Source organism: Myotis lucifugus, unplaced genomic scaffold (assembly GCF_000147115.1).
Source record: "Myotis lucifugus unplaced genomic scaffold, Myoluc2.0 scaffold_2157, whole genome shotgun sequence".
NCBI classification, from domain to species: domain Eukaryota; kingdom Metazoa; phylum Chordata; class Mammalia; order Chiroptera; family Vespertilionidae; genus Myotis; species Myotis lucifugus.
This window is the reverse complement of record NW_005873205.1, coordinates 16,132-28,452: the sequence shown is the minus strand read 5'-3', so window position 1 is coordinate 28,452 and position 12,321 is coordinate 16,132. Positions and strand designations below refer to the sequence as shown.

Below are 12,321 nucleotides of genomic sequence, written 5' to 3'. Positions count from 1 at the left end.
GGTCACGGGTTGGAGAGGGTGCAGGGTGGGCTGAGAGTCACCTCCCCTCCCCCGCCATGCTCGAATTTCATGCACCGGGCCTCTAGTTTATAAATACAAGAGGGGACGTCATTATATGCATCTTTTTTTAAAGTTTACGGAGGTGAGGCTGGCTAACACCTCGACATGGGTCTCCAGCAAGTCATCCTGCGATACCGTGTGTATCGGGTTCGCATGGCATTGGCAAACTGTCTGTCATGTCTCTGTTCTGCTTAGAAAATCACTCCCATGCGTCCCATTTTGTTTATTTATCTGTAAATAAATTGCACGTGCATAGGGCACACGTCACAGGCATCGGAAGAGCTGAGAGGCAGGTGGCCTGGGGTGGGGAACATTGGCCCAGGGGCCGTGTGAGCCCCAGGAGATCATGTGGCCTGGCCCTGCCGAGGCAATGGGGGGAGTTAACTCAACGTCGGACCCCGTGGAGCAGGCCCATGTTTAAGTGGACGGTTCTTTATGGCCGTCAAGGATGTTATAAATACCGGCAGGAACCGGGCACCCACCCCTCCGATGCCAGGACCCTACGACGGGCGCTTTGCCAGCTTCTGACGCTCAGGGCGACATCCCCAGCCCCCGAGTGGCAGAGTTTTGTTGTTTACTCTGGCCTGGCCTGTCAGAGCATCGCTGGACCTGACAACCACATCTGTCTTCCCTAATTGTCGGTGTTCGTAACCATAGTTACCAAGCAAGGATGTTCCTGAAAAGAGGAAGCCGGGAAGACGCATGGGATGTTGAAGGACAGCCAAACGGAGGAGGTGATTAGGGAATGGGCGCCAACAGGGACCTGGGAACGGGGCGAGCCGCCAATCACAGTGGCACCGGGATCTGGGTCAGATGTCCCGCACGGCAGTTCCACCGCACCCCGAAAGGCTGTCCCCTAAAACGGCGAGGAGCCTGCTCCGAGCGCCTGCGAGCCATGCGGGGCCACAAGGACAGGGGACAGCGCGGCCTGGCCAGCCGTGCACACGCACAGGCGAACACGGGCCAAATACACACGGTTGACGTGTGTGCAGCCGCAAACAAACAAAAGCTTCCGTTTCCACAGAAACGTGGGTTTATTCCGACGGAGACGTGCTGAAGGCAAAGGGCTGAGATAAACGAGTCGTCGTTCACAGAAAATAATAGAACATTTTTTTTATTTTTTTTTAAATATATATTTTATTGATTTTTTTACAGAGAGGAAGGGAGAGGGATAGAGAGTTAGAAACATCGATGAGCGAGAAACATCCATCAGCTGCCTCCTGCACACCCCCTACTGGGGATGTGACCGCAACCAAGGTACATGCCTGGACCGGAATCGAACCCGGGACCCTTGAGTCCGCAGGCCGACGCTCTATCCACTGAGCCACATCGGTCAGGGCGAAAATAATAGAACATTGTAATGTTTTTTTCTTGAGCATGAACTTACCAGACACTGAGTAACGGCATCAATGAATAAAAGTCACGCAGATAAACCTGTTTTTCTCATTCTCCGAAAGCGAGAGATTTCCCGTTGGGCACACCAAGCAGGTCAGTCCGGGATGAAGGACGCGGCCATCGGCTGCTAGAACATTCGCCGCTGGTATCAGTGGGGAGAGATGGCGCGCCTACACGTGAGGGAAATGAACGCAACACGATGACAGTCATCCGTCATTAGCGAACATTGTGGTTTGTGATGAATAATTATGTACAACATGGTAGTGAAAAAATTAAGTGATGAAACTTTTATTAAAACGTTTCTTTCATACCGTCCTATTGGCTGGGCTGCAGAAATATTCGTTGTGGGCGCGGGCCGCGAGTTTGACACGCTCGTAGTACACAGGCCACGCGCCTGGTGACAGGGTCTCATTTCCCCACCGGCTTCTGCAGACCCGTCACCCCTCCTACCCCGTCCTCCAGGGATGCACCATCCAGCCACACGGTCACAGGCGCAGGCTGTCGGCACCGAATACTTTTACAACATCCAGTGCGTTCAGATTTGTTTCTGGCCCGGCCAGGGCGGCTCAGTGGTTGAGCGTCGACCTAGGAACCAGGAGGTCAGGATTCGATTCCCAGTCAAGGGCACATGCCCGGGTTGTGGGCTCGATCCCCAGTAGGGGGCGTGCAGGAGGCAGCCGGTCCATGATTCTCTCTCATCATGGATGTTTCTCTCTCTCTCTCTCTCTCCCTCTTGAAATCAACAAAAATATATTTTAAAAAAGAAAAGATGTGGTTTTTGCTTGGGAAGGCATCCGTAAAGAATTCATTAAACACTCACACAGATAGAATCCTGTAGAATAAAGAGCTAAGATGCTAATTAGACCGAACGACCTTCCAGGCGACCTTCCGGATGACCTTCCAGACGAAGCCGGGGCTGCGAGGGCCAAGCCCCTTGCACGAATTTCGTGCACCGGGCTTCTAGTATCCACATACCAGGGACGGAGGTGAAAGGGCTAGTGAATGACCAGACCCGCCGACTGGAGAAGGAATGAGATGAGACCCGCTGTGAAGACCAGGCCAAGCTGCTACTAAACGCACCCCCGCCAGGGAGCGCCGCTGTTTGCCCAGCCTGTGCCCAGATCCGGAGAAGAGAGACAGCGGTCGGGGCGTAGGAGCTCCATGCCGTGTATCGGAGGCTTTTAAGGGCCATCACATTGATCGAAAGGAGGGTTTCGAACGGCAGGAACGACAGGTGCATAACCAGGAAGGGCCGGCCCTTGAAAACGGGCTCGTTCGTGACTGCCTCTTCGTCGTCAGGAGTCACGCTCGGCAGACCCCATGGAAAGAGATGGAAGAATCGAGTCCGAGCCTGCTAAACGAATGGGAACTCATGAATGAATGATCATCTGCACTCGCTTTCTTTTTAAAATAAAAATAAAATATTTTTTTATTGATTTCAGAGAGGAAGGGAGAGGGGGAAAGAGGGAGAGAGAGAGAGAAACATCCGTGAGGAGAGAGAAGCATCGATCGGCTGCCTCCTGCACGCCCGACTGGGGATGGAGCCTGCAACCCGGGCATGTGCCCTAATCGGGAATCGAACCCTGACCCCCTGGTTCCTAGGTGGATGCTCAACCGCTGAGCCACACAGGCCGGCTGGGCGGGATTCACTTCTTATTCCCAAGGCTACGAGCGAGGTTGGCTCAGGTCTCCGTGTTTTGCAGGAGTTCATCTGCGTTAAGTGCATCCCGCGTTGTGCCCTTGACGTTGCCACCTTCTCATGAAACGCCTCGTCTTTCTTTGCAGCCAGTGAACATTTAACTTTTCATAATGACGCAAACTGTGACCAAGACCGGTAACTGTGACAGAATCCTGAGGGCTCATAGAAATCGCATCACAGATCGTCACCGGACTCGGGATGTGCCTGGAGGCCCTCTACTCGAACCAGTTCTCCTTGAGCAAAAACCCAACGGCGTCCCGGAAGCCGCGGCGGTACAGGGATTCCATTTCCCGCTGGCCGGGAGGGAACAGGGCATGGTTGAGCCGCACCAAATTGGCCACGGACACCTAGGACAGAGAGACAGGGTGGGGCTGTAGGGCAGGGCCGTGAGGGTCGGCGTGCGTTACATCTGTAACCTGATGATTAGCGATCTACACTAACAAAAGAGAAACATGCAAATTGGTGTCACTCCGCGACACCCACCAGCCAATCAGAGCGAGTATGCAAATTAACCCAACAAAGATGGCGGTTAATTTGCATACATAGGCACAGAGCAAAGACTGAAGACGGCGTAGAAGGAAGCCAAGCGCTGAAGAAGGGAGCGGAGTGGCGGAGAAGGGAGCAAAGCCCGCCTCCCTTCTCTGCTTCGCTCCGGCCACAGGAAGCCCTATTCTTGCAGGAATCTTCCTGCAACGGGCCTCTAGTAATAAAAATAAAATAAAAAATAAAACGAGGAGGGCCCAGCCAGCGTGGCTCCATGGTTGGGTATGAACCTAGGAGCCAGGAGGTCATCACGGTTGGATTCCCGGTCAAGGGCACCTGTCTGGGATGCGGGCTGGATCCCCAGTAGGGGGCGTGCAGGAGGCAGCCATCAATAGTTCTGTCTTCTCATTGATGTTTCTCTCTCTCTCCCTCTCCCTTCCTCTCTGAGATCAATGAAAATATATTTTTAAAAAAATAAAGTAAAATAGGATATTGCCACCGAGAACACGCAGTTTGTACAGGAAACAATACGTGAGCTCACCATCTCGGAGCACAGGGAGGATTTTAGGGACGACGTTCGCCACTCACCAGGATGTCCTGGTTGGCGATGGTGACGTAGACGCCCAGCTGCCCCTTGTCCTGCGGGGAGATGTCCAGGCGGCCGCAGAAGGGGGAGATGGTCACGGTGCGGCCCACGGGCAGGATGGGGAGGCTGTTGGTGAACCCGCCGTCCACCCACGTCTGCGGAGGGAAACCCGTAGTCACACGTGGGCCTGACCCGGCTGCCAGGTGGAGGGCGTGTGTACGGAGACCTCGACGGTCCGTGCCTGGGATCTGCTTCTGAATCACTAGTGACCGGGGCCAGTCCCATAGAGGGTTTGCGTTGGGAGAAAAACTAATGTTTGTGCCCATAGCATACACCCCTGGGAACCAGGGAATCTGGCCAATGGTTTAGAAGTTAACTCGATTGGCCCTGGCCTGTTGAGCTCAGTGGGTAGAGCGTCGGTCTGCGGACTGAAGGGTCCCAGGTTCGATTCCCGGTCAAAGGCACACGCCCGGGTTGCGGGCGCGATCCCCAGTAGGGGGCGTGCAGGAGGCAGCCGGTCCATGATTCTCTCTCGTCATGGATGTTTCTATCTCTCTCTCCCCTCTCTCTCTTCCTGTCTGAGATCTAGCCTATATAATAAAAGCCTAATATGCAAATCGACCGAACGGCGGAACGACCGGCCACTATGACACCCACTGACCACCAGGGGGCAGATGCTCTGAGTTGCCCCAGCCCTCAGGCCCCAGGCCAGCCAAAGCGGGTGCCAGCGGGGGGCCCCCCATTTGCCCCCCAGATCAGCCCTGATCGCCAGCCAGGCCTATGGACCCTACGGGTGCACGAATTTCGTGCACTGGTCCTCTGATTCTATCACTGGAAAGCAACATTTTGTTTCTTTTTAAAATATATTTATTTTAACCTTGCTTTGGGGGGATTTACCCCATTTCATTTTGGTATACCTTTATTTTTTAACACAGATGCATGCTCTTTTTAACCTCTAGTCTGCGAAGTTGTTTGTTGTTTTTTTTTAACAGAGGACAAAATCTTGTTGGCAACCTAAAACTGAAAGCTCGACAAGCAGCCAAGGTAAGTTTCTGATGAAAAAGTTTAAAAATAAAAATTAATCGCGACTGCTTGCCAAGTCACTGTTTTTGCTAAGTCCTGTGTAAAAGAAATATTAGCTGTCCTTGTATACATAAAGTTTTTCTGTAACACAATTATTGATTTTTCAGAAGCTGTCCCTATGAAATTTTTCTTTTCGCATATTTCCATACAGTGCCCCAAACAAAAATTATTGAAATGTTCAATCTGTGGAATTCCATATGCCCGGTAAAATATTTTTGTATGTAAAAATAAATATTTAATATTGGGGAAAAAATTTTTGTTTGTTGATTTCAGAGAGGAAGGGAGAGAGAGAGAAACATCCATGACGAGAGAGAATCATGGATCGGCTACCTCCTGCACGCCCCCTACTGGGGATCGAGCCCACAACCCAGGCATGTGCCCTTGACCGGGAATCAAACCGTGACCTCCTGGTTCCTAGGTGGAGGCTCAACCACTGAGCCACGCCGGCCGGGCTGGAGACCAGAATTTTCTGTCTGGAACTTAAGCAGAACCATGAGGGCCCAGTGGGCTGATTCAGAACCACCAGGAAGCGTAATTATAACACTGGGTTCTTCGAAGGGGACTTATCTGCATGGGATCCCTGATCATGGGTCAGGGATCAGAGCGTACCTGTCCTTTGTACTCCACCGGCTTCAGGCCGGCGTAGAGGGGCAGGAAGCTGCTGGCCAGGAGGACCTGAGGGAGGAAATGGAAAAATGGCTCAGGCATGGAGAGGCGCTCACACTCAGACCGGAGACTGGGTATGTGATTTTCTATAAAATTCTACGTCGTTAAGGAAAAAATTTAAATTGCTGTAAGAAAGAAAACATTATGTCCATTATAAGTGCACAATGCACGCGCTTAAGTAGAAGAAAACATAGTCAACTAGAGGCCAAGTGCACGAAATTCGTGCACTTGGGGGGGGGTGTCCCTCAGCTCGGATTGCGAGAGGGCGCAGGCCAGGCCGAGGGACCCCACCGGTGCACAATCGGGAGGGACCATGGAAGGGCTCCAGGGCGTGTCTGACCCGTCTCGTTCAGTCCCGATCGGCCAGACCCCAGCAGCAAGCTAACCTACCAGTCAGAGCGTCTGCCCCCTGGTGGTCAGTGCACGTCATGGCAAGCGGTTGAGCAGCCTTAGCATATCATTAGCATATGACGCTTTGATTGGTTGAACGGACGACAGGACGACCGGACACTTAGCATATTAGGCTTTTATTCTATAGGATATCAGAAAGGACCCTAGAGAGATATGTCTGGCTGAGCAATGGATGGCCTCTCCCTTCCTCTCTCTGAAATTCAATATATTTTTTTTAAAAAGAAGAAGATGCCATAACTGGTTTCGCTCAGTGGATAGAGCCTCGGCCTGCGGACTGAAGGGTCCCGGGTTCGATTCCCGGTCAAGGGCACATGCCCGGGTTGCGGGCTCGATCCCCAGTTGGGGGTGTGCAGGAGGCAGCCCATCCATGGTTCTCTCACATCATGGATGTTTCTCTCTCTCTCTCCCTCTCCCTTCCTCTCACTCTGAAACAAAGAAATAAAAATAAATAGTACAGGTACAACGTCTTACCTAAACTGCCAAGTGTCAGCTACGTTCATGTAAGGAGCTGTTGTTGCTACTCAACGGCACCGGAGACCTGCTTCTAGAATAAACTCAAGGGTGTTGGACGCGGCGAGGCTCACGTGGGACTGATGCGTTCATGGGTCCCGCGGCTGACCGAGCCGGACCATCCCAGCCAGGACAGGAAGCCACGGGTGTGAAGGGCACAGGCTACCGACTTCCTCCCCCAGGAATGCGTTACCTGGATGAGGTCCTCCCTGGAGGAGAAGCTGGAAACCAGGGAGTTCTTCCCCGTCCGGGTGCTGGTGATGGAGACGTGCAGGCGGCTGTGGGCCAGCTGGTGGGCGTTGGGGGGCAGGATCGAGTCCATTCCGCGTCTGGGGGAGAGAACGTGGCCACGTCACTCCCCTCTCATCGCTGTTATTATTTATTTTTTAAATATGTATATATTTTTTAATTTTATTTTTTATGATGTTACAGGCAACAATCATTAATATTTGCAGAAAAACGATTTTAAGTATAATAATGCTACATGCAATTAATATTTCAAGACAAATGATTTTAAGTATAATAATGTTACATGTAGTATTCATTGATATTCCAAGAAAAACGATTTTAAGTATAATAATGTTACATGCAATAATAATCATTAATATTTCAAGAAAAACTATTTTAAGTATAATGTGTTACATGCAATAAACATTAATATTTCACACAAGACTTTAAATATAATATTACCAAAACTGTACTAACATAGTATAATATCACAAAAGTGTATTTCCTACAACTTTTGTGATATTAAACATATTTTTATGGATTTCAGAGAGGAAGGCAGAGGGGGAGAGAGAGAGAGAAACATCCATGATGAGAGAGAATCATAGATTGGCTGCCTCCTGCACGCCCCCTACTGGGGATCGAGCACACAACCCGGGCATGTGCCCTGATGGAGAATGAACCCTGACCTCCTGGTTCATAGGTCGATGTTCAACCACTGAGCCACGCCGTCCGGGTATTATTATTATACTAGAGGCCCCGGTGCATGAATTCATGCACCAGTGGGGTCCCTCGGCCTGGCCCACGGGATCGGGCTGAAACCGGCTCTCCGACATCCCCCGAGGGTCCCGGATTGCGAGAGGGTGCAGGCCAGGCCGAGGGACCCCACTGGTGCACGATCGGGGCTGGGGAGGGATGCGGGAGGTTGGCCAGCCGGGGAGGGACCGCGGGAGGGCTCCAGGGCATGTCCAGCCCATCTTGCTCAGTCCCCATCAGCCGGACCAAAGCAGCAAGCTAACCTACTCGTCGGAGCGTCTGCCCCCTGGTGGTCAGTGCACGTTATAGCGACTGGTCGACCGGTCGACTGTCTGCCCCCTGGTGGTCAGTGCACATCATAGCGAGAGGTTGAGCGGCCTTCGCATATCATTAGCATATGATGCTTTGATTGGTTGAATGGACAACCGGACGACCAGACACTTAGCATATTAGGCTTTTATTATATAGGATGTTTTTGTCATTAATGCTCAACTGAGGATATTTTTTCTATTGATATTTAGACTGGAAGGGGAGGGAGAGAGAGAGAAACATCAATGTGAGAGAGACACATTGATTGGTTGCCTCCCGCATGCACCCCGACCCAGACTGGGGATGCAACTTGAAGCAAGAAACGTGCCTTGGACCGGAATCGAACCCGAACCCTTTGGCTGCAGGCCGACACTCCAGGCACGGAGCCAGGCCTTTCATTCCTGACCACGAGTCCTCACGCCGTGGTGGGGAGTGCATTTGGGGACCCACACACCCCCGTACCTCAGTCGGGCCATGAAATCGTAGCCCGGGGTCACGGCCCCGAACAACTGCCTTCGTGTCTCCTCAGCGAACTCGTAGGTGAACTGGTTGCATTCCTGAAACAGGACGTGAACGGGCGACTCGACATTGCGTCGAAAGGTCCGTTCTGATTCCAGCGCTCTGTCCCTCGCCCACCGTTCCTGGTCCCCAAGCAGGCCACCTGTTGTCCCCAATCCTGCTGTGTTTTCTTTTTAAATATTTGTATTGATTTCAGAGAGGAAGGGAGAGAAATAGAAACATCAATGATGAGAGAGGATAATGGATCGGCCGCCTCCCGCACGCCCCCCACTGGGGATCCATCCCGCAACCCGGGCATGTGCCCTGACCTCCTGGTTCCTAGGAGGACGCTCAACCACTAACATGGATGTGAGAGAGACACATGGATGGGTTGCCTCTTGCGTGCACCCCGTCCGGAGATGGAGCCTGCAACCCAGGTACATGCCCTTGACCAGAATCGAACCCAGGACCCTTCCGTCCACAGGCCGACACGCTGGCCACTGAGCTAAACTGGCCAGGGCAGCAGCGCCGATTGCCAGCGACCACACGGATAGCAGAGGGAGGAGCCCTGAGGGCTGTCCTTTGCCAGCGCTGGTCAGAGTTGTGGGAGGGCGGTCCTGGCCCTGGCTTTTTGTGGGTCCTGGGAACCCGCCTCCGTGAGCTCATCTTCACAAACCCTTCGTGGTGGGTTATATGCGTAACCTCCCAGTTGGCAGGTAAGAAAACAGGTTGAAGAGATTAAGGGTCTTCCCTGATTTGCTGTGAACAGTGAGGGCCATGGGCAGGGTTGGGATCCAGGCCTGTCTTCCATTCATTCTTTCATTCATTCACTCATTTATTCATTCATTCACAGTATGGTGAAAAAATAAGTTGAAGAGATTCAGGATCTTCCCTGATTTGCCATGAACAGTGAGGGCCATGGGCAGTATTGGAACCCAGACCTGTCTTCCATTCTTTCTTTCATTCATTCATTCATTAATTCGTTCGTTCATTCATTCATTCTTTCTTTCATTGACTCATTCGTTCGTTTGTTCATTCATTCACAGTATGGTAAGAAAACAGGTTGAAGAGATTAAGGGTCTTCCCTGATTTGCCGTGAACAGTGAGGGCCATGGGCAGGGTTGGAATCCAGGCCTGTCTTCCATTCATTCATTCATTCATTCTTTCTTTCATTCATTCATTAGTTCGTTCATTCATTCACAGTACGGTGAGAGCGCCTAGGAGGGAGACAGAATCAAGCCACCCTGCCCCTCATCATGTCCCACATCGGAAAACACATATATAATTACATATTGTTTTTGTGATTAACCACTGTGCTTCAATTATGTTCAATCTGTAACAATGAAAATACATCCTGCATATCAGATGTTTACGTGACGATTCATAACAGCAGCAACATTACAGTGATGAAGTAGCCACGAAAATAATTTTATGGTTGGGGGTCACCACAACATGAGGAACTGTATGAAAGGGTCGCGGCATTAGGAAGGTTGAGAACCACTAGATGAGACAATCGTATGCTTTACGAAGGGACGCTCGCGATATTTCCAGCACCCGCCCGAAATACACCAGGAGGTCAGGGTTCGAGTCCCGCTCAGGGCACATGCCTGGGTTGCGGGCTCGATCCCCAGTGTGGGGCGTGCAGGAGGCAGCTAATCCATGATTCTCTCTCATCATTGACCTGTCTCTCTCTCTCTCTCTTCCTCTCTCACTCTCTCTCTCTCTCTCCCTCTCTGAAATCAATACAAATATTCTTTTTAAAAAAGAGGGTACAATAAGGCATCATCTTTTCTGTCTCACTGTCACCCAGAACAGTCCCCTCTCCCAAATCCGGAGCCCAGATCCCTGATGATTAAATGTTAAAGCTTTTCTGTTTCCCAGGCAAAGCATGCAGCTAGCTGAGCGTGAGCATCCGGCGTTGTTGCTGGATCTTGATTTCTGGCTGAGGAACGGGGCCGAGGGGCCACCCCATTACCTCTATTTTCTCCGGTGCTGTGAGCAGGACCGAAGCCACCAAGGACCCGGCGGAAGCCCCCGCAAAGGCCTTGACGTCCTTCAGCAGCTTCTGGCCGTGTTTGCAGAAGGCCGAGGCCGCCCCCAAGTGGTAAATGCCCAGGAATCCGCAGGCAGCGAAGGACAGGTTGATGTGCTTCATTCCACCTGCGAAGTTGGCCACACACATACACACACCAGGAAAAAAAAGAAAAAAAAATACAGATAAATGCTCTAAGTCGGTATAATAAGCTAATCATGACTCTAAGCCTTTCTTTTCGTAGACAATTCTTTGTGCTGAGCTCCAATCTGCACAATTAAAGGCTCATCAAACACCCAAATCCTTCAAGGATACGTTTTCCCTACCCCTCCCACCTTGACCCCCAAGTTTTATTCATGAAAAAATGAGGTTACAGCAGTCCATATCTGTTCAGGGGGTTGCATAATATGCGATTCATTCATTAGATCGCACAGCCTCCTACTCCATTTCTTGGCAAGAGACAGATGGATCCAGTGCCAACTGGCAGGCCACCTGGTCTTTTTTCTTGACCTTTTTGTAACTTGGGGGTGGGGGGGGAGTGCTGTATTGGAGAGACCTCCAATCATTGGACCAGGGCACATCCCAAAGGATGCACACATTTGCATGTTGCAAATGCATCCGTCAATTGCAAATGCATCCATCAATTGCAAATGCATCCATTAATTGCAAATGCATCCCTCAGTTGCAAAGACAGATCCCTGCTCCCTCCCCTCCCATCTCCATTCGGGGCATCCACGTTTTCTTAAAACAAACAAACAAAACAAAACGGATGCCCTAACTAAACGGCTCCTTTTGCTCGAGCCTCGGAGGGCAGATGTGTGTCCCCCCCCCCCCTCCCCAGCCCCGTGGCTGAAATCCTGCCCCCAGCTTGTTGCTCACTAGGACCCCCACTTGGGGCTCCGGGACCCCAATTCCGGGGGCATCAGAATAGGCGCAAGGCCCGGGCCCCACAATTCAGGAACCTACAACCTTTGTTCTGCAGCATCTGGCTGGGCCCCGTGAGGGAGGCAGCGCGGCCATTGCAGCCGAGCCTCAGCTTTGCTTTAATGACTGCAGATGGGAGGGGGCGAGGGATGGGGGCTCAGTGGCCAGGCGGCCGCCGCGGACTGCGCATGCCCAGTGTGCACCCGCGGCCTGGAGGAGAAAGAACCCAGGCGGACGCCCCGGACCGCGCATGCCCACTGTGCACCCGCGGCCTGGAGGAGGCACTACCCAGGTGGCCGCCATGCCAGGCCCAGGGCCACAAAACCGGCCCACAAGGCGCCCTAGCAAAGTCTGGGGGCCGAAGCCCGCCCCCAACCCGCTCCGCCCTCACCCCGCTCCGCCCTACCAAAGCAGGCGGGAGGCACTTCCGTGTTGAACGCCCCACCTCCCCGCCTCAACCGGAAGGAGGGGCCCGGCCGTCACTCAATGCGGCTCCGCCTACCCACGCAGGCCTGCGGCACTTCCGTGTTGGGCGGTCCCTCCCCTCCACCCGTTAACCGGAAGGCGGGGCTGAGCCGTCACTCAATGCCGCCCCGCCCTACCCAAGCAGGCTTGAGGCACGTCCATGTTGAACGCCCCACCTCCCCGCTTAACCGGAAGGATGAGCCGGGCCGTCACTCAATG

The 12,321-nt window shown here is 52.3% G+C and overlaps 1 protein-coding gene across 3 annotated transcripts; it reads right to left on the bottom strand.

The window, feature by feature from the left end:
* Nucleotides 1–2,980: 2,980 nt before the first annotated feature.
* Nucleotides 2,981–11,819, bottom strand: PNPLA4 (patatin like phospholipase domain containing 4). Of its 3 annotated transcripts, none has more exons than XM_014450380.2 (7): nucleotides 11,680–11,819; nucleotides 10,657–10,841; nucleotides 8,646–8,740; nucleotides 7,087–7,222; nucleotides 5,916–5,981; nucleotides 4,226–4,378; nucleotides 2,981–3,501 (listed from the first exon to the last, which is right to left on the bottom strand). In XM_014450380.2, exons 1-7 carry the CDS (start codon nucleotides 11,696–11,698, stop codon nucleotides 3,370–3,372), a joined length of 786 nt encoding a protein of 261 aa, XP_014305866.1. In that variant the 5' UTR covers nucleotides 11,699–11,819; the 3' UTR covers nucleotides 2,981–3,369. The 3 variants fall into 3 exon arrangements, with proteins under 3 accessions (XP_014305866.1, XP_023604721.1, XP_006108421.1); XM_023748953.1 differs by having other exon boundaries at nucleotides 11,683–11,819; XM_006108359.3 differs by lacking the exon at nucleotides 11,680–11,819 and having other exon boundaries at nucleotides 10,657–11,518.
* Nucleotides 11,820–12,321: the final 502 nt, after the last annotated feature.